The 22495-nt window shown below is 37.2% G+C and overlaps 1 protein-coding gene and 1 long non-coding RNA gene across 4 annotated transcripts in view; one reads left to right on the top strand and one right to left on the bottom strand.

The window, feature by feature from the left end:
• Positions 1-1833: 1833 nt before the first annotated feature.
• On the bottom strand, positions 1834-3634 carry LOC131381499 (uncharacterized). Of its 2 annotated transcripts, none has more exons than XR_009210284.1 (3): positions 3565-3634; positions 2870-2965; positions 1834-1937 (listed from the first exon to the last, which is right to left on the bottom strand). It is a non-coding gene; the product is annotated as an uncharacterized LOC131381499 (long non-coding RNA). The 2 variants fall into 2 exon arrangements; XR_009210283.1 differs by lacking the exon at positions 3565-3634 and adding an exon at positions 3192-3474.
• The window catches only part of LRRC9 (leucine rich repeat containing 9), a 147941-nt gene continuing 128805 nt past the window's right edge, over positions 3360-22495 (top strand). Inside the window, exons 1-7 of one of the 2 annotated variants that reach the window (XM_032135105.2) lie at positions 3360-3530; positions 11517-11597; positions 11874-12092; positions 14524-14664; positions 15222-15285; positions 15516-15586; positions 21964-22146. In XM_032135105.2, coding sequence (XP_031990996.1) covers positions 11550-11597; positions 11874-12092; positions 14524-14664; positions 15222-15285; positions 15516-15586; positions 21964-22146 — 726 coding nt within the window. In that variant the 5' untranslated portion in view covers positions 3360-3530; positions 11517-11549. Of the gene's footprint in view, positions 3531-3789; positions 3920-11516; positions 11598-11873; positions 12093-14523; positions 14665-15221; positions 15286-15515; positions 15587-21963; positions 22147-22495 lie in introns of those variants that run through there. The other variant, XM_058429537.1, reaches the window with a different exon arrangement.

The following is a 22495-nucleotide window of genomic DNA, read 5'->3' as shown; positions in this document are numbered from 1 at the left end:
TCCTATCTACTTCTCAGGAGACCCTAACTAATGATTTGACAACCTTTCAACATACACACAATCCTTGCACTGCCAAAAAAACAAACAACAACAACAAAACAAAAACAAAAACACCCTGAAGATCACTTTCTAGAGCCATCTAGAGGTAATCAGTCCTATGGCATTCTGCTCCCATTTATTCCCTCCATTTAGCTCTACCCTTCACCTCCAGCAACAGAGACAGGGACCTACAGTACACAATGGAAAATGTGCTATATTCCTACTGGCACCCCAGCTAGCTCTCATAGCTGACAATAGGAATCTATGAACTAGATGAACATATAAAAATGTGGATAGATCTTAAAATAGCATGGAATAAAAAAGATCAGAATAAAATTTATAGTGTGATACCACTTATGAAAATTAAAAATAGACACACAGATAACACTGCCTGTTTTTCAAAGATAAATACATAACTAAAAGTATGTAAGAAACATTAAATATGGTTGGGATTAAGGGTGGGGGCTGGATAAAAAAAACTGGAGAAAAAATAAGAGAAGGCTCTTGTATAGACCAGTGATGATGATGTGCTTCAACCTGAGAAATATAATCAACGATATAAGCCTAAGGTCTAAAGGACAGAAAATAAAAGAAGAAGAGAGGAAAGACTTCTCCGACACAAAGAACTGCTGAGCTCTCCAAGGAATTAAGACTACTACCCCCGCTTAAATTCACTATCCTCAATTTGTTGCCTTAGAGCTAAGTACAAATATATCTGAAACAGAGGACATGCCTTCTTAAAATTCCATTCTGGCTGCCTTTTAAGAAAAGCTTCTCCATTAATTATATATCAACAAATCATGAACAAAGGCTACTTAGCATTTTTAGATATACTCATTAGAAATAGCGTTCTGTTGGTCTAATTAAAACTTTACTTCAGAATAACCCCTAACTTTTAATTGGATCTTAATATATATTCGTTGCTAGGCATCAATAACAAGAGGGCCTCTGTTGATGACTTTGTAAGCATCACATAATTATATCTTCCAGTGACAAAGTAAACCCTAAGTAGTGATGCATTTGTGATTTTTATGATATATCAAATTTAAATGTGAAACAGTAAATTTTTACAGATAAAATCATTAGCTGGAAAGGACTCATTTACATAAGGATCAAATGTCTACACAAATACAAAAATCAAATTAGCATTTAAAACCTCCAGATTTGGTTCTCTGGAAGTAAAGGCACTATTAAAAGGGAGAACTGAAATTAGATGTCTCCATAGTTCTCTACCAATAAGGATAGGGCTGTTTTGAAAAATAAATTTAACAATCTATTTAAAAGGTTCTAATTAACAAATAACTATGTAATTCAAGATTTTCTTATTTGGGTCTGCAAAATCAAGACCTTATTTGGGTCTGCAAAGTCACCTCTATTTTGTTAAAATAAAGTGATTCTTTAATTCAGGATATGATATAGTAAATTTGCTATAATTAGTGGTAATATCTCTTTCCAATTGTTTTCAGATTCAAGATGCCTTTACCCATAAATAAACAGATTTAAATTAATATGGCTTGGCCTTTGTCTAGGAGTATGATCAGAGGTGAATGAAATGAAGTCTTATCTCAATTAGATGATTACTTAATTTGCTTGACTCTTTAGTAGTTTCAATTTCCAGCGTTTTTTGTTCAGACATAAAACCTTATAATAAAGCTACTTTAAAGTGAGAAAAGGAGATTAACAAAAATGATCACTCTTTTTGCATTGCTTCTATGGCTTTTAACTGTAAGCATCTTTTGCTTCAAACAACATTTCGAATATGTGAACAAAAGGCGATTCTTTTAAGACTTACCCTGTGGACAAAGGCTTTATTCTGGCAAGTCACCAATAGTTATTAAGTCTACAGCTATGCAAGAACTCAGACTCAGTTGCTGACCGGCCAGATCCCTGAGCTTTACCTAGAATAATAACAATCTTAAAATTATTTGTTTATATCATGTAAAGAAAACTGTTAGCTCTCTCCTAGTCTTTCACTGGTCAGGAAAATCCCAACAGATTTCTAAAAATATACTTTGATAATGTTTATACTTTCATCCCAGAGCTGGACCCCTCAAATTAAGAAACTTAGTGTAGATAATTCGCTGAACTGGTTTCTGTTCAAATTTCTATGTCTAAAAGTGTAGAAATCTCAACTATTATGTTCTAATTCGTCTTTATACTCTATGAAGAAAATTCCCCCAAAGACAGGTCACCTTGTTCAACTACATTTCAGAGAAGACAATAGCAAAAGTAAAAACTATGAATCTGACTTTTCTGGCATTAGTTTGAAACCCCTAAGCCACAAATAACTTTAATTAGCTTATTTCTAATTATCTATTAATGACAGATAGAAACAATTCTCTGTGAAATAAGAATGTAGAGGAAAAACCAGTTAATTTTTCTGTTTAAGTATCTTTACAAACGGTCTATAATTACAGATAAAGTTAATTGAATAAAGGCAAATATGCTGAAATTGTTGACAATTGTTAAATGAGAATATTCCTAAAATCTGAACTTTTTCTTGGGAAAGCAGTTCAAAACTATAGTCTATTTATTGAGGTGGCCATCTGGTGACAGAAAAGAGCACTACAGACAATATTTTGCATTAACATCACAACTATTCTACACAAATCGACTGAACCACATAAAAGAGAGCAACACTGTCCGAAAGAAACATAATTCAAGTCATACATGCAATTTAAAATTTTTCTAACAGCCGCATTTTGAAAATAGAAACAATAATTTTAGCAATTTTTTTATTTAACCCAATGTATCAAAAATATTATTTCAACATTTAATCAATATGAAGATTAAAAACGAAAAAGTTTTTTTTTTTCATACTAATGCGTACCTTATAGCACATGTCAATTTGGACTAGCCACATTTCAAGCGATCATGGGCCCTGCGAGTCTGTGAGTACCGGCTCACCCTGCTGGACCGCGCACATCTAGAGAACGACAAGAGACCTGCGGTTGCTTTGGTTTGCCTTTTACTAAGTTCATTTCTCAGCTTCTCTGCCCACTCTGAAAAGTCTCCCCTTTCCCCCCTTTTAATTCTATTTTATTTTGTAAATAACTGTTGTCTCCTGAACATTTTGGAATGCTTATAAGGCACTCAAAAGCCTGTCAGAGATCGACTAGAAGACCCTCGGAAGGTCCCTCTCTTCTCTGGACCTCACTGGGCGTTCGTTTGCCCGCGCCGTCCTTCCATTCGGCTTGCTGGGCGCGCAGCGGCTTGCGGCTGTGGTCAGCCACCTTCCCGGGAGGCGGTGGTCGCTAGCCGCGGGAAGGATGCCGCGCTGGGGGTCGGGGTTCGTCCCGGCTGTCACGCCACCTTGTGACATCACAGGGCCATGCCCTCGGGGCTCAAGGCCAGAGAGGCTCCGCGCTTCCAAGACCCGAGAGCCAAAGATAATCAATGGGAGAGAGCGAGACTGTAGGAGGCAACGAATGACTCCCCGCCACCTTGCCCATAAGGCGTTGCTTTCAGTCACATTCCGCGAACTGGCGAAGGTACGTGAAAAGATAAGCTCAGGTACAGACAAACCTGCCAGAGAGAAACTCCCGCCGTTTCCCAGGAGCCCCAGCGGGGGTCTTCCGGTTGGACCCCTGCTTCCGCTGATTGGTTGGAGGTCGCCACCACGTGATGCAGAACCGGGTCGGCCCCCGCTTTCCCCGCCCCTTTTATCCCCCTCCCCGCCTCTTTTATCCCCCTCCCCACCCTGAGGTCGCCGGAAGCGGAGAGCAGGTTACCTAGGCAACCGCCACAGGCAGTCTGTACACACCAGGCCTGGGGCGGGAGAGGGTTTCCTGCCTGCTGCTGCAAGACAGGGACTGGGAAATCGGAGTGGACTCAGACTTGAATCGGATTGCCCCGGAATCCGTCCTCTCTCTGTGATAAGGTCAGAATCCGTCACCTGGTGGCCTTCGGGCGTACATCACCGGAGTCTTTGATCCCCTTTTTCCTTCCAAGCCATACCAAGGGGAAGACGCCAGTGAAGCAAAGTTGAGGTCAAGGGAACTCCGTAATGGTGCAATGGTGATGATAATGATGAAAGACAGTGAGGTGGCTTTACTGAGGCAGTCTGGGTACCAGAACAAAGTTCAAGAGAAGGAAAGGGAGGGTGGCCTACAGCCAACTATGCAGACTTCACTGCACCAGTTAAGATTCTGGGCTGGGAGAACTAAGTGCTCCCTGACCAAACCTGACACTGCTCATCTAGAGAGTGTAGGGGGTTTGTTTGGACCATCAGTGCTAACTGATGGATTCTGATCCTTTTATACCCAAACGAGGAAATAATTTGACCCACACAGGACTTCTACTGGGCAGAAGAAAAAAAAAAAGAGTTTTCTCAGAATGACATCCTAACCAACTCTCATGGCAGACAGACACATGGTCCTTTCTACTCTGACTATCATTATACTCTGGTCATGGAGAACGATTATGTCTTTAAATTATACCATCTGCCTGTGGCATGACAACCCATTAAACAATTTTTTTAACAACTAGCATGTGCCAGACAGTGAACCTGTGATAGGTTCACAGTTTCTGCCTTCAATGAACATATAACCTAGTAGGGAAGAAAGGCCCGTAAACATTGCTTTACAGTGTGACAAGTGCTATACATAGAGTATGTGCAAGCCTTAACCCAGAATCACAAGAAAGAGAATGCTTATAATACTACCAGAGAGAATGAAAGTCTTCAAAGAGAAGATCTTTGATTTAAATCTTTAGGGAAGTATGGAGTATGCCGTACAGCCAAGGGAAAAGGACATTTTAGGGAGAGGAAACAGCCCATGCCAAAGTACAGAAACATCCCATTCAGTTCCAGAGGACTATAGTTGTGGCCTGAACCTAGGGTCCTCTGTGGAAGTTGTGGTTGATGAGCCTGTGAGGTAGGCAGGAGTCAGAGCATGGAAACCATTAATACCTTCCAAAGGGGTAAAGCATGAGCAGATTTACCTTTCAGGAGGCTGTCACAGTAGCATAGAGGATGAAATTGAGGGAAGACAGACTACAGGGAGGACATCCAGTTAAGGTGAGGTGATGAGGGCCTGAACAAAGGCAGAGGCAATTGGAATGAGGAGGAGGAAAAAAAATGTGGTAAGACCTTTAAGAGGTATATGCAGAAGGATTTAATGAGTGAATGAAAATAGGGGGATAGAGTCAAAGATTGGTTGAGGATAATAGCTCAACCAATAGAAGAATGGTGGTGTTACTTTTCAAGAGAAGGCATACATTAGGAGAAGGAGGCTGGTTGGAAAATATAATGAATTCAATTTTGAACACACTGAATTTGAGATGCCTGTGGCACATTCAGATGGAGCTTTTTCACGTGGGCAGTTGGATTTTTTTTTTTTTTTTGCACAGAAAAGAAGGTAAGGATTTTTCACCATGAAGAAAACAATTGGTTTGAAAAGCACAAAGTAGGCCAGGCGCCGTGGCTCATGCCTGTAATCCCAGCACTTTGGGAAGCTGAGGCGGGTGGATCACAAGGTCAGGAGTTCAACATTAGCCTGGCCAATATGGTGAAACCCCGTCTCTACTAAAAATACAAAAATTAGCCGGGCGTGGTGGCATGCGCCTGTAGTCCCAGCTACTTGGGAGGCTGAGGCAGAAGAATCACTTGAACCTGGGAGGCAGAGGTTGGAGTAAGCTGAGATTGTTGCACTCCAGCCTGGGCAACAGAGTGAGACTCTGTCTCAAAAAAAAAGAAAGAAAAAAGAAAAGAAAAGCACAAAGTAAGTTTGAAATAACAAGTAGAGAGAAGCCAAGGAGAAAAGCTGAACCAAAGAAGAAAACGTAAAGGAGAGAGTCGTCAGCATTGTCAAATGCCATGTCAAGGTCAAGTTGAGAACTGAAACATGTCCACTGTCTTTGGCCATTAGAAGATTATTGTTGACCTTGTAGTGGCTTGAGGTGTTCTCAGTCCAGATGGCAGTGAATCCAGGACTGAATGCAGGTAGTGAGTGTTGCTAATGATTATCTAAAAGGTTTACCATAAAGGTATCTAAAAACAGCTATTTATAGAAGAATATAGGAGAGACTTTTTAAGATAGGATAGACTTAATATTTATATACAGAAATAAAAGAGACCATCGAGAAGGAAATTTGGGAATAAATGAAAGAGGAAAATTTGACAGCAGTATTCTGAAAGAGACAGATAAGGATAGGATCAATACATAGGAAAAGGGATTTGTTTTGGACAAAAGGAAGAACACCTACTAAGACAGGAGTCAGATGGGAAAGAAAAATACGTCTTTGAGAGGAGGGAAATAAGAAACATACATTTGATGGCACCACTGTTCTCTATGAAAATGGGGTCAAGATCATCTATTGAGAGAGAGACCTTGGAAAGAGTGGTGAAAGTTTAGAATAGTAATGTCATGAATCTCGAGTCTCTAGTCCCACTCTCCTAGGAGAGGAAATTGAGGAAAATATAAAACATTTGTTGCTGAAGATCTAACTGAAGTTAGAGGCAATGCATTTGTAGTGACTTCAGCTCCATGCTAGTTAGGTGAAATTTTCCAGTAGCAATCCAAAGTGGAAAGATTAATCCAAGATACGCAGTTTGAGGTGTAAAAACTATAGAAGTTCCTGGTGGCTTCTGGTTTTGTGGGGGAACTGGAGATGGACCTTTAGCCTCTTAAATGGGCCGGCCCTGAAAGAGCTTCAAAGAGCAGGAGAGTAGTTACAAGCTGGCCAACAGGACATTCACCTCTTAATGAATTCAGTAACTTCATCTGGAACCCTTGAGTCCCTTTGTGACTGTAGACAACATACAAGACTTGTAAGTACCAGGAAGGTCTAGCATCCTTGTGATTCAGAAATAGTTATGCAACTTATAGAATTTGGGGTTTTTAAATTAAATTGTATTTTTCTAATTAGCTGTTGAATTAGAATAAGATTTTCTGCTAAATAAGTGCGTTGATGAAGAGAAAATAAGTTGAAGTGAGAGGTAAGATTTGTATCCCAAATAGGCATATTTTTCTTCCAAGGAAAAGTAGTCTCAAGTAAGTGGAGCTATACCTTTTTCTTGAGGATGACTCAAAACTGTAATATGGAAGTTCTCCCTAAATTAATCTTTACAGTGCAACCTCAGTCAAAATCCCAACTGAATTTTTTAAAACTAAATACAAAATAATCATAAATTTTATTTGGAAAAATAAATATGGAAGAATATCCAGGAAACTGCCAAAAAAGAACACGAGGTGGGAATTTAAAATATGAATTACAGTAATTAAAACAGATACAGCCAGGCGAGGTGGCTCACGCCTCCCAGCACTTTGGGAAGCCGAGGTGGGTGGATCACGAGGTCTGGAGATCAAGACCATCCTGGCTAACACGGTGAAACCCCGTCTCTACTACAAAAAACCCCGTCTCTACTACAAAAAAATTAACCGGGCGTGGTGGCGGGCGCCTGTAGTCCCAACGACTCGGAAGGCTGAGGCAGGAGAATGGCGTGAACCCGGGAGGCGGAGCTTGCAGTGAGCTGAGATCGCGCCACTGCACTGCACTCCAGCCTGGGCGACAGAGCAAGACTCCGTCTTAAAACAACAATAACAACAACAAAAAACAGATACTGGTGCAGGAATAGGCAGAGCTAATGAAAAACACAGATTAGAAAGTCCAAAATTAGGCCCTAGTGTATGTGATCATTTAGAATATAACGAAGAGAATGATTTAATTCCTTCTGCAATAGATATCTTGGACAAAGGCAAGATAACTTAGAACACCATTTGGTGAATTTGGAGCTTTGAAGGGAAGCCTTTGTCCTTCGTGTGATGGTGGGCAGCTAAGCTATCCTTTGGTAATCACAGACTTTAATCCAGTATATAAATGTTTCTCTTTCCACGAGTAGAGGTGCTGCAAAACACTTTTTAAACTTGGTGCACCATTCAAATAAACCTGGAGAGGTAAGACTATGGCCTGCATCTATGTATGGGCCTTTGATGGAGCTTCCAAATTCTTTCAGGTTGCTTTCTTGACTGGCTTCTCTTGCAGCCTATGCTGTAATATCCTGAGGTTGTCCAAGAATGGAGTAAAGATGAAATTGCCAATGGGAAGCAGGGAAGGAATGCACGGCATTTCCTTCAATATAGACCCATCATCTAACCACTGTCACCACTGCCTCTACCACCACCCTACTCCAATCACCATCCTCTCCCACTTACATTATTACAACTGCCTATTAACTAGTCTCCCTGCTTTTGCTCCAAACCCTACAATCTATTTTAAACATAGTAACCAGAGTGATCTTTTTCAATACTTATGACAGTTCTTGTTACTCTTCAACTCTAAATCCTCATACAGCTTTTCATCTTACCATAATAAAATCCAAAATCCTCACAGAGTTCTACAAGATAGCACATGATTTGGCCCTGAAATACCTCTCTGACCTCACATCCTACCATTATTTATTTCTCTCAATGTACTCCAGGCACATAATTTTCCTTGCTATTCTGCAAACATGCCAAGTATACTCTCACTGCCCCCCGTCCCAGCTTCTTTTTTTTTTTCTATTTCCTGTTTCCTTTGCCTGTATGCATTTTCTCCAGATTCCCGCATGGCTCACACTCACACTCCCTTATATCCTTCATTTCTTTGCCCAGATTCCACCTTATCATCTGATAAGGTCCTGATCTTCTCTTTCCTCCCAACCCTGTCATTCTCTGTCTGGGGTTCTGTCTTATGCCTTCAATATGAATATTAACAATGAGGCAATGAATGAACAAAGAGTCCAATGTATTAGGATAACTTGCTGACTGTATTTTACTTTGTGGTGCTGGCTGGGGTCCTGTCCCTCCTTCTTGACTCAGTGTCTTAGTCCATCTTGTGCTATAATAAAATACCTGAAACTGGGCAATTTAAAAACAACAGACATGTATTTCTCACAGGTCTAGAGGCTAGGAAGTCTAAGATCAAGGCATCAGCATCTGGTGTCTGCTTCCAAGATGATGCCTTGAAGTCTGCCTCCTCTGGAGGGAAGGAACAGTGTGTACTCACATGGCCAAGTCAGAACGGCAAAAAAGGGATGAACTTTCTCCATCAAGCCCTTTAAATGCACAGCTAATGGGCACCTAATGCCATTTGGAAGGGGAGGAGCCCTCGTAACCAAATTACCTCTTAAAGGCCCACCTCTTAATACTATCATATTGGCAACACCTGAAGTTTGAAGGGGACACATTCAAACCATAGCATTCAGCATGGTAGAGCAATGTCCTCAGTTTACAAAGCATGAGTACAAATACAGACTGTGTGCAATTTTCTGGTGCATTTCTCAAACTCCTTTGATTTGGTCCCTTATATATAATACACAGCTACCCCTTCCCAACCACTGCTGCTCTCAATTTGAAGACTTTTTAGAATCATTTGGTGAAACTTCTTTTCCTGGTACCTTGAATTTTGGTTTGTAATATGGTTTGGCTGTGCCCCCACACAAAATTTCATCTTGAATTGTAATAATCCCCACATTTCAAGGACGAGACTAGGTGGACATAATTGAATCATAGGGGCAGTTTCCCCCACGTGTTCTTGTGATAGTGAATTCTCACAAGAACTGATGATTCTATGAGGGGCTTCCCCCTTCACTCAGCTCTCATTCTGTCTCTTGCTGCCATGTGAAGAAGGTTGGTTTGCTTCCCCTTCTGCTGTAATTATAAGTTTCCTGAGGCCTTCCCAGCCATGTGAAACTGTGAGTCAATTAAACCTCTTTCCTTTATAAATTACCCAGTCTCAGGCATGTCTTTATTAGAAGTGTGAGAACAGACTCTGGTTTGTGTTAATGGGCTTTTTTCTCAATCTGATGTTGTCTGTGTCATATTTAAAGACTTTTCTCAATATTTCTGGCAATCATTGCTCTTTTTTGTAGCCCTGCTATATTCTTTTCTTGTCTAGTGGGATTTGGGGAGGGAAGATAGGTAAATACATGGACTCAAATCATCATCTTTTTTCTTAATATTTTAATGTATGTATATGCCAGCAATGTACATAATTTTGCATAAATGAATAAAAATGAGCATATAAATGCATTTAAAATAAAAATTTAAGTAGAATTTCATTAAAGTATAACATACATCCAGAAACCACACACATCATAGGTATCTAATTTTATTTTCAAATTGAACATAACCAGCACCTAGATAAAAAAATACATTGTTATGAACACTCTAGAAGCCCCTCTTTTGCCTCCTCTTAGTTGCTCTTCCCTGAAAGGTAACCAATATCCTAACTTCTAATACTACAGTTTGTTTTAAAATCTTACATGAATTGAGTCATACTCATTAAATGAGTATTACTCATTGTGTGTCTCTTCTTTTGTTCAACATTTGTTTACATGAAACTCACTTATGTTGCAAATAACAGTAGTTGTTTCTTTCTCATTCCACTTTTAGGTAGAAACCCCAAAGAAATTTGTAGCTATGACCTGTATGACAAAATGTTCAGAGAAGCACTATTTAACCCCCAACTGGAAACAGTCAAAATGTGTACCCATAGTAGAAATAATAAATAAATGTCTATACATTCATACTAGGCAATTCTAAACATGCTTTTTTAAAAGTATCATTTTTTCTTTTCCATTTTTGCCTAGATCTATCCCATCCAGGTTTACATTTATATTCTGGCCACAACGGCTTTCACCTGCATCTAAGGAAACTCATATTAACAACTTAGTATATATCTTTCCATATTTTCTCCTGACAATAATTATACATATACATGCATTTACATATATACACATGTATACACACATGCCTCTGGGGGAGTTGTTATTGTAAAGAAAGGGATTATACTGTACACCATTTTCTAAATCTCACTTTGTCAGGTCATTATATTAAAAGCAGGATTCTTATGTTGTTTAGATAATATGTATCTGGAATAATATACAGAAAATATTACAAATTATGAAAGTTGGATTCAGTTTTATTGAAGCTACTTGAGTATTAGTTGGTTCATATTCTCTAGAATGAAGGAGAAGTTGGAATGTTTATTTTAATAAACATTTATTACTATGCCAAAAATGTTGCTAAGCCCTAAGGATTCTTCTCTTTGCAGTCTTAAGTATACTTAGAGAGCTGTGTTCACGTTTAGACACTGCAGTGTAATACAAAGGACAACCAGAGCCTGTTCAAAGGAGAGAAACATGAGTATATAGTGAGAGAACTAACAACTTGAACTGGGAGTAAGATAAGAGTGTAGATGAGAGATGACCATTTTCTTCAAGTATTGAAGGCTCATCGTGTGGAAAAAATGTTATACCGAGGAGGTATACTGACAACAAAAGGGAAAGAATTATGGAGAGAGAGATTTAAAATTAAAATAAAAAATAACCTCCTAACAGAAAACTCCCTCAGAGTTTATACAGATACTTGGTAATATACTATGTGAAGATTTCAAACTACAGTTGGGTGGTTCAACCTCAGTAGCTTTAAGGTCTATTTCAACTTGGAATGACAATGACTTTAATATTTATTTCATTTTTTCATTTTCCTTAACAGTTATAATATTATGATCACTATTTTTAATGGAAGATGATTGAAAGTGAAAACCTAAACCAAGAAGAAATAATTAAAGAACTGGTGGGTCAAAGTCAAATTTCTTTTAAATAACATTTGCAGTAATATAAAATGGAAAGTTTTTATGCTCCTTTCTAGAGCTGGAAGGGTTACTTAGTCATTTCCTCTACCTAGTGACTTTTGGAAGCAGAGAATAATCATATATGTGATATAACTTTCTCTCTTGTGAGATTACAAAAATGGCATCAGTGCAATTGACAATTTATAATTTCTAATGGTAAAAGTCATCTTTTAATTATTTAAAATAGGTAATGACCGAATTTCTTTCGTTTAAAACAGTGTTTGTGCAATGGCTTATCTTATGAGATGGTTGGACAAGAAGGATCAGATACATCAAAGTTGGAGATGTTTTTCTTAGGGTATCCTCGTATAGTCGGATTATCATTATTTCCTAATTTAACGAGTCTTACCATTGTTGCTCAAGATATAAAAGAAATTTCAGGGTTAGAGCCTTGTTTACAACTTAAAGAACTTTGGATTGCTGAGTGCTGCATAGAGGTAAGTGTAAACATAAAACCTTACATGGAGTATTTTATTCCGAATTATTTGGCTTTAGAAAAATAATTCATTGAAATATATGCATAAGGCATGGATTAAGACAGATAAATGAACAAGGGATAGAAATTTATTTGTACAAAGGAAAAAATAAAAATAAGGAATTAAAACATACACATATTCTACTTTTTAGTATTCAACGCAAATTAAATCAAAACAGCATGTTACTGTTACAAAACAGACACATAGACCAATGGAACAGAATAAAGAACCCAGAAATAAGGCCACACACCTACAACTATCTTATCTTCGACAAAGATGACAAAAACAAGTAATGGGGAAAGGACCGTCTATTCAATATATGGTGCTGGAATAACTGGATAGCCATATACAGAAGATTGAAACTGTACCTCTTCCTTATACCATATACAAAATTAAACTCAAGATGAATTAAGGACTTAAATGTAAAACCCAATATAAAAACCCTGGAACATCACCTAGGCAATATCATTCTGGACATAAGAACAGGCAAAGATGTCATGACGAAGACACCAAAAGCAATTGCAACAAAAGCAAAAATGGACAAATGGGATCTAATTAAACTAAAGAGCTTCTGCAGAGGAAAAGAAACTATCAACAGGGTAAACAGACAATCTACAGAATGGGAGAAAATTTTTGCAAACTATGCATCTGACAAAGGTCTAATACCCAGCATCTATAAGGAACCTAAACAAATTTACAAGAAAAAAACAACCCCATTAAAAATTGGGCAAAGGACATAAACAGACACTTTGCAAAAGAAGACATACATGTGGCTAACAAGCATAAGAAAAAAAGTTTAAAATAACTGATCATTAGAGAAATGCAAATCAAAATCACAGTGAGATACTATCTCACACTAAGACAGAATGGCTATTATTAAAAAGTCAAAAAAAAAAATAACAGATGCTGGCAAAGTTGTGGAGAAAAAGGAATGCTTATACACTGTTAGTGGAAGTGTGAATTAGTTCAACTATTGTGGAAAACAGTGTGATGATTCCTCAAAGACCTAAAAACAGAAATACCATTCAACCCAGCAATTCCATTACTGGGTATATACCCAAAGTAATATAAACCATGCTATCGTAAACACACATGCACGTGTATGTTCATTACAGCAGTATTCACTAGCAAACACATGGAATCAACCTAAATGCCCATCAGTAGTAGACTGGATAAAGAAACTGTGGTACATATACACCATGGAATACCATGCAGCCATAAAAAAGAATAAGATAATGTCCTTTGCAGAAACATGGATGGAGCTGGAGGCCATTGTCCTTAGCAAACTAACACAGGAACAGAAAACCAAATACCACCTGTTCTCATTTAGAAGTGGGAGCTAAATGATGATAACACATGGACACATAGAGGGGAACAATAGACTCTGGGGCCTACTGAAGGTGGAGGGTGGGAGAAGGATCAGGAAAAATAACTAATGGGTACTATGCTTAATATGTGGATGATAAAGTAATCTGTACAACAAACCCCCATGACAGAAATTTACCTAAATAACAAACCTGCACATGCACCCGTGAACTTAAAATAAAAGTTCAATAAATAAATAAATAACTTGATTTGTGCAAAGGGAAAACAGAAATAAGGGATTAAAACAAACATATTCTACTTTTTAGTAATCAAATCAAATCATAACCAGTATTACATAGTAATAAAATTGGTCCACTTAGACACTATTGGCTGTGTTGAAATTATAACATGTATTTTGAAAAGAAATACTGCAAAACATCAAGAGCCATCACAGAAATGTACAGGGCATACGTTTTGACTTAGAAGTCCCTACTCTAAGATTTTATCCTAGAAAAGTAACTCAATAGCAGAAAACAACCATATGCGTGAAGCTAATTGTTGCAGCATTATTTATAACTAAAAATTTGAACCATAAATATGCCATACATCAGGTAATTTTTCAGAAAATTATTATAAACTTAATGAAATATTTCATAATTATTAAATATAATTTGAAGGATTATGAAAACATTTTAGTCTTAATTTAAAAAAAGTCCCACCAAAGTGTAAGTGCATTAAGATTATAATGTGCTTACATGGTTATAATCATAACCATATGATCACAATCATTTCTATATGATTATAATAACCATCTAGAAATATGATTATATGTGATATATATTACAATCATAACCATATATAGATATAGGGTTGATTAAAATTTAAAAAGAACATGCAAAATTGAAAATAGTTGTATTTAAGTGGAAAACATGGAATATATTTTTTCTTTTAAAACAGTTCATTTTGCTGGATATTGATTTTGTAATAAAATATGATATTTAAAAGAAAATATACTTAGAAACCTACTTTATTGGAAGGATTAATAGCAAAACATAAACTAACACTATTCAGTCTCCTTTTTTTACAGAAAATTGAAGGTCTTCAAGAATGTAGAAATTTGGAAAAACTATATTTATATTTTAATAAAATTTCCAAAATAGAAAATTTAGAGAAATTAATCAAATTGAAGGTTCTTTGGCTGAACCACAATACAATTAAAAATATTGAGGTAAGATAATTTCAATTATCTATATGTAAAGCCAGTTACTACTGTAGAGTTTAAACCACAATGTTCAAGATCATATTGTGGTTAAAGGCCAAACTATTCATGACTAGTACAATTATTGTTGTCAAAAAGAACTAACATGTATATAGCATATTATAAGGTACAGAGGGCATTGTGTACATTATTTTCTTTACTCTTTACAAGCCTAAGAGGTAGGGTGTTGTTATTCTTTCTTTGAAGGTTTAAAAATAAAAAGAGGTTTAGATAAGTTACATAACTTGCCTAAGATTATAAATATACTCTGTGTGATGTATTCTTTTTCCACCTACTCCTCCTTTTTTCCTCTCTACTCTGCTTCCTTTTCCCTCCTCCAATAATTCTGAGTTCCAGTATAGAGAACAAAGGTGGCTTCTTGGAGGCACTCATTTCCTTCTGTGCTTGTGGAGTACAAAGTACCCTGTGCTCAGAGCACCTGCAGAACTAACCAGATTAATCAGAGATGATTTGTAAATGTTAATTTTAATTATTTGTTCTAAATTATATGTTGTCTAAATTTTTAGGGTTTGGAAACTTTGAAGAATTTAGAAGATCTCAACCTTGCTGGAAATCTAATAAATAGCATTGGTATGTACTATTTCATTTGGAATCTGAGATTGGGCTTTTTTCTGTGACATATTTGCAAAGCATATTGAAACCTGTGAAAATATTACTCATTAACCAGTGGTTACTAATTATACAATGGTACCATTAGTCTATTTATATGCAAGAAACGATGGCTACATACAACTCAGAAGTATGACAGAATATGAACAGAAGGTAAAATAATTTAATTCTTTTCATCTTATTTTTTAAAGGTCGATGTCTTGACTCCAATGAACAACTGGAAAGATTAAACCTTTCTGGTAACCAAATATATTCTTTCAAGGTATGTTTAAGTGGAATAATTAATTTTTATTTATCATCCTGAATCATGAACCATTGTGTTGCAGAAATTGTACTAAAAAGTCCTCCATTAAGGAATAAGTTCATTATTTTGGGCTGATGCTCCAGGAAATTTGAAAGTCATCTGACTACATTGGCCTTAATGATCTGACACTATTAAAACCTAACAAATAACTATTTACCTGGCACTTAGGATACCATTTTCTCTTAGTTTTCTTCCAATCTTTCTGGCTACATCTCTTCAGTTTCTGTTCTTTCATCCTCTTCTGGCATCTAAGATATGGACTGCCCTTGGTCAGTACTGACATCTTTTCTCATTTCTGTCTGCATTCATTCTCTAAGTAATCTCATCATGCCTTTAAGACTTTAAATACCCTTTATCTACTGATTACTCTAAACTAGTACCTTTACTTTCCTTAACAACTCTCCAGAACTGTACACATATCTTAATGCAAACTAATTTTTCCTCTACCAGACCTTCTCCTGCAGTCTTCCTCACCTCTCTAAATGGAGTCTCCATTCTTCCAGTAACTTAAGCCAAAATCCTTATAGTCATTTTTGACTCTTCTTATTCCTTCATACCCTCATCCAATCCATCAGCAAGTACAACTGGGTGCACCTTCAGAATATGTCCAGAGTCTGATCACTTCTTACCACCTGCATCACTACCAAGCTGACTGAAGACACTATCATCTCTAACCTGCATTAATGAAAAAAAGCTTCCTAACAATTTTTCCTGTGTTTGTCCTTTCCCTACTATAGATCTGTTCTCCACACAGAAGCCTGATGGAACCTTTAAAAATTTGTCAGATAAAAATCACCCTTCTGCTTAAAACCCTCCCTTGCTTTCTCATCTCTTTCAGAGTAGAAGACATTTCTTATAATGGGCCATAAGACTACCTAATCTAGCCGCCCCACCACCCCCTACCTATCTCTTTGACTACAGTTTCTACCACTCTCTCCTTTGTTTGTCCAGTTTCAGCCACACTGGTCTGAATATACCTAGCACACAGTAATCTTAGGGCCTTTGCACTTGCTGGGATTTTCTTTCCTCATATACCTGCATGGCTCATTTCATCATTTATTTCAAGTCTTTGTCAAAATATTATGTTCTAAGTGACACCTTTCCTTCCCAATTTAGGTGTAATAGGAAAACGGTCACAACCTCTCCAATCTGCAGCACTCCCTATCACAGTGCTACTGTTTTATTTTTCCTTTTGGCAAATCCCTTACTAGAATACCAGCTCTCTGAGTACAGGAACTTTGCCTGTTCTCTTCATTGCTATATCCACGATCCTTAACACAGTGTTGGACATGTAGTAAATCTCAATAAACATTTGTCAAGAAGATGAATGAAAGAGAAACAACCAAATAAAATGACTTAATGTTATCACATATAATGTTGGTTAAAAGGTGACATTTATAATTTTGACAGTGTAAGATTGAAGGTGCATATTCAAACACATCCTCTAGAAAATACTGAAGAAAGATAGGTAAATTTACTATAGAAATAATTTTGAGTTCATAAGTATTAAAGTAAGCATTCTTTTACTCAGGCAAAAATATAAAAATACCAAAAAGCTATAGAATGAGGCAGATTAAGTTCCTTAAAAAGAAATGTAAACAAAATTGTATTAGTCAAATTCAAGAGGAAATATTTGATAAGAACTTTTAAGTGTCAACAGAATTTGAACAAGCATTGGTGGGAGGTCTTCTGGGTAGTAGGGCGTGGGCATTCTAAGGGGAAAACAATATGTACAAAGGCAGGGAAGTGAGAAAACAAGGGGCATATTTGAATAACACCAGCATTGTCATTTGACTGGAGTATAGAGTATATATAGCAATATTGGAAGTTAACACTAGAAAGGTCAATCGGGTCTCGAATCGAGACTGTATTTTATAGACAACAGAGAGCTGTAAAATTTTTGAGCAAGAAAGTGATATGATCAGAAATGTTCCTTAGGGATAGTGATCTGGAGGTAGTTTTTATTGATTTGGAACAGCTAGAAGAAGAAAACCCAGTCAGGAGATTACAGGAATAATCTAAATGAGAAATTATGAGACTATGAATTGGAGTGTTAACAGAAAAAAAAAAGAAAAAAGAAGAGAAGGAGGAGGAGGAGGAAAGACGAGGAAGAAATAGATGCAAGAGACATTACGGTTGTTGAATTTGCAGAATTTCACAGCTAGTAGAATGTGAAGAGCTAGAGAGTCCAAAATGAATCTGTGATTACAGTTCTTAGCAAGCTCAAAAAATATACAAATCAGAAAAAAAAATAGCTAGTTTGGTGGGGGTGAGGGGAAGAGAATGTATCTGGTTCTGGATATGTTGAGTTTAGAGTACCAGTGGGGCCATCCAGGTGAAGATCTGTACACACAACACTGAGAAATGGGTAAAGAGCAGTCATACCTTACAATATTGGCATAACAAGCAAGAGTGTGAAGCAATGCTTAGAGCCATGGCAAATTGTCTCTACCAACATTAAGACCATCAGATAAGGGATCAGATTAAACATGTGGAAAAGAAGCCATGATAGAAACCAGAGACACTCAGAAGGTGGTAACAGTTGTGACAGGGACAGGCAGTAAGATAGATAACAAGACTGTGTGTGTGTGTGTGTGCACGCATGCACGTGCACGCATGTGTATCTTTCCCCTTCTAGTTCTGTCAGCTTAAGATACTACACTAAATCTTTAAATCATACTTACTATATGGAAATTCTAATTTTCAGCCTGGTAAACACATCATAAAATTAAAACAAACTAACAAAAAACCTTTGAAATAATTCTTACTTTTAAAAGAGCTCTTTTAAATCAATTAGAAACAAATAATCTAAGATACCCAGTAGAATAAAGGATAAGTGAGCAGATAATTCATAGAATTGAACTCCACATGACTAATAGATTCATAAAATAATTTTCAATCCTACTAAAAATGAATAAAATGAAAAATAAAACATGATATAAGGCTGGGCATGGTGGCTCACGCCTGTAATCCTGTCACTTTGGGAGGCCGCGGCGGGCGGATCACTTGAGATCAGGAGTTCGAGACCAGCCTGACCAACATGGTGAAACCTTGTTTCTACTAAAAAAAAAAAAAAAAACCAGAAAAACAAAACAAAACAAAACAAAAAAAATAGCCAGGCGTGGTGGTGGGCGCCTGTAATCCCAGCTACTCAGGTGGCTGAAGCAGGAGAATCACTTGAACCTGAGAGGTGGAGGTTGCAGTGAGCCAAGATTGCACCACTGCACTATAGCCTGGGTAACAGAGCGAGACTAGGTCTCAAAAAAAAAGAAGATATAATTGTAATTGATAATATTTTATATAGTCAACATTTTATAAACATGTTACTCTGTGCTAGAAAGATTACGATAAGATGGGCATTTATACGACATTGGTAATCATTAAAATGATAAAACTTTTCTAGAAAGCATTTAGATAATGTGTACCAAGTCCTTCAAAAAGGCTTCTATCCTTTGACCTATCAATTCCTCTTTTAGGAATCTATTCCAAGAAAATAATGTGAAATGTGCATAAAGCTTTATACTTAAAACAGGCTAAAAATCCAAAAGAGATCAGAGAGAGCTATGAACATTAAATTCAGAGTGCTGTGGGAACATATGAAAGGGAGACCTAGCCTTGTTTGGGATGTCAGGACAAGACATCCTTGAGGAGCTAATGTTGCAGCTAATGATATCAGACGTGAGTAGGAGTTGCCCAGGCAAAGACCCTTCCAGGCAAAAGTTAGAGCATATGTGGAGGCTCAAGGTGGTTGAAAGGGGTATGGCAGATTCTAGGAACTAGAAATACTGTGTGACTGGAACACAGCAAGGGAAGCAATTATGACATAAGGCTGAAGAAGATAAGTGCAGGATTCTGGGAAAATAAGGCATTGCCCTGCCAAGAAACTATATGGAAGTTAATCTTACGCTGGCTAGCCATGGCACCCTTATGGTGGTTATAAGCCATGGCTGCATAGGCAGAAAGACCTCTCAGGTCTTGCTCTGCCTCATACTAGAGGCAGCATAATACGGTGGAACATGAAGTTTTGGTGAAATAACAATGTAAAATACCTAAATAGTGATCAGCACATAGTAAGGACTCAACAGATCCATTGTTTTTATTATTTCATTACCATTACTTTAATTACATTGAACTGCTGTATTTCAGTATCTTCATTTTAAAAATGGTGATAACAGGATTATTAGAAAAATTCATTGTGTGGCATAATATTTAAAAAATTTTATGGCATTATGACTATCATAAAAACATTGAATGTGATTCACAGGAACTTTTACTATCTTCATATTAAAAATGTTCCTGGAACACTATTATCTTAGATTTTTATCTCTAACCTTTCCTCCTACCCTAAGAAGATAACTGTCCTATCCTGGTGGTGATTGAATAAATTCTGTGCCCACCTTCCAACCATATCAGGCACCAGAGCACTAATTTTCAGTGAGATTTTGTGCCTTCGTGGACTCCAGTGTCATCTGAATTTGGAATGTAGTTGGGGGATTTCTGTGTAGGACTCCAGAGTTTATACCCACCATCTGCTAGCTCAGACTAATGGTCAAATGAAACATAGCAACCCAGTAATCAAAGGCTGCCAAATGGTTTACCTTCTTGCCCCTGCAGAATTTGACCAATAAGTCTCTGCACAGCTCTGTCCATAAATCTTCCTTTTAAAGCAACTCTGCTTAGTCCTCCTCCCTGCATAGGCTCAGCCCAAGCCTCAGGTCAGACCAGTGAGCCACATTCTCACTTGTCCAGAGAGAGTTTGGAAATATATTAACCGCCTCAACCTGTTACTCTTGCTTCCAGCAACCTGACTTCACTATTCTCTTTTCCATTCCATTCTTACTGTAGCTTTAGAACTAATGCTTCCTAGTTCTTCCTTTGGATTTCCCTTAACTCTGATTCTGAGTTTTCTAGCTAGCATTGCATCCTTTCAAGTTTGCCCCACCACAGTACCCTCCTACCTCAGGCACCATCCTGGTAATGAGAAAGGTATGAGGATACCCTCGAAGTTGGTTGAAAATAATAATCAATTTACTTTACATATTTATTTAGTGCCTACTGTGTTCTAAGTGCTGAGTGTTGAGAATACAATGTTAAATAAGACACAAACCTTGTTCTCCACAAGTTCATCACAGGGTTAGCAAACGTTTTCTGTTAAAAAAAAAAAAAAAGCCAAATAGAAAATATTTCAGGCTTTGTGGGCCACATGTAGCCTCTACTGCATATTCTTCTTTTTTTTTGAATACTTAAAAAATGTAAATAACATTCTTTGTTTGTAGACTGGGGGCCAAAGCCCATATAGACCCTTGACTTATAGATACAAGCAATTGGCAATAGGGTATAATAAAGTCCATACCAAAACTAAGCTCAGTGGCTAAAAGAGCTCATAGGAGGAACATCTATCCCAACGTTGGGGGGATGAAACAAGGCTCCCAGGGAATATGACACTGGGTTGGGCCCTGACAGATTAAAAGGTGAAATTGGGGTGAAGTTCAGGCCACTCAAAAGGAGCAGCATGAGTAAAAGGTCTAAGGACAAGATAGGGCTTGGCACATTCCAAAACTTCAATTGGTTCAATATGGCTAAATCATAAAATATTAGGGTTTAAACAGGAAGAGGCAAGACTGAAGAGTTAATCAAGAGCCAGATGACAAATAAAGTATAAACAATGACTTAAACATCAGGAAAAAATAAGGAGAAACATTGGACTGAGAGTGCATATCATCAATCCTTCCTCATCCATAGGTTGTGAGAAAACTGAGGCCCTCAAGAGAAAGTTAGGCTTTAGTTGACCATAATAGGTAAAACAGGTGTTTATGGAAAAAACAAAACAAACAAAAAAAACAAAAATCAGGAATTCCGTGGTGATTGTAATGAACAGGGGATCCCATAGCCTTTAATGAGTAGAGCAGATCTGGAGGCAGGGAGGATGAAGAGGAGTGTTTCTAGGTGATAAGTATAGGAAACAGGGGTGAAGAAAGCAGAGACCTACAGGTATCCTGGGGGCAATTAGCAAGAGGGGCTGTGTAGGGGAAGCAACATATTAATGAATAAATGTGCTCACATCACTGGCTTCAAGGTTCCAGCTGGAATACATAATTTAGTAAATATTTAAAAGGAATAGTAGTATAGCGTATTGTTTAATTATTGTTGATATTTTCTTCAGGAATTTAGCTTGTTTTTCAACAGAGAGAAACATTTTAGGCATCTAAATCACTTTAATGTATTTAAGCGCATAATTAGAATACATTAGACTATGGCTGATCTTAGGTGTTCAAATACTGCCTTTAGAAATGACAGTCAAAATTAACTGAACATTATCTTTGCTGGCGTTTTAGGAACTCACGAACTTAACCAGGCTGCCTTGCTTAAAGGATTTATGTCTGAATGACCCTCAATATAAAACCAATCCAGTTTGTCTTCTGTGTAATTATTCCACACATGTATTGTATCATTTGCCTTGCCTTCAAAGATTTGACACATTGGATGTGTCAGCAAAGCAAATCAAGGAACTGGCAGATGTAAGTACGTCCCTAATCAGACATCTGTGATTTCAGTTTTATTAGTTAACGGCTTCTTTCTGGCCATGTCCACATACGGTAGGTAGGATTATCAGTTCAGTTCTTGTTGCCAAGTCTACTTTTGCCCTAGTGAACTGGATATTACACATAAAAGCATATAAATAATAATATTAATACTAGAATCTTAATTTTGATGACAGTACTGGAAGGTGAAATAATAGAATAATAATGTTTCTAATCTATACAAAACAAGAAGGAAATTGAAAAAAATCAGTGTTAAAAATAGACTACTGCCATATATGTATGTGTGTGTGTATATATATATATATATATATATATAAAATTGTAT

Source organism: Hylobates moloch, unplaced genomic scaffold (assembly GCF_009828535.3).
Source record: "Hylobates moloch isolate HMO894 unplaced genomic scaffold, HMol_V3 SCAFFOLD_16, whole genome shotgun sequence".
Lineage (NCBI taxonomy): Eukaryota > Metazoa > Chordata > Mammalia > Primates > Hylobatidae > Hylobates > Hylobates moloch.
The sequence above is the reverse complement of the archived record's forward strand: the minus strand, read 5'-3'. Positions and strand labels throughout refer to the sequence as shown.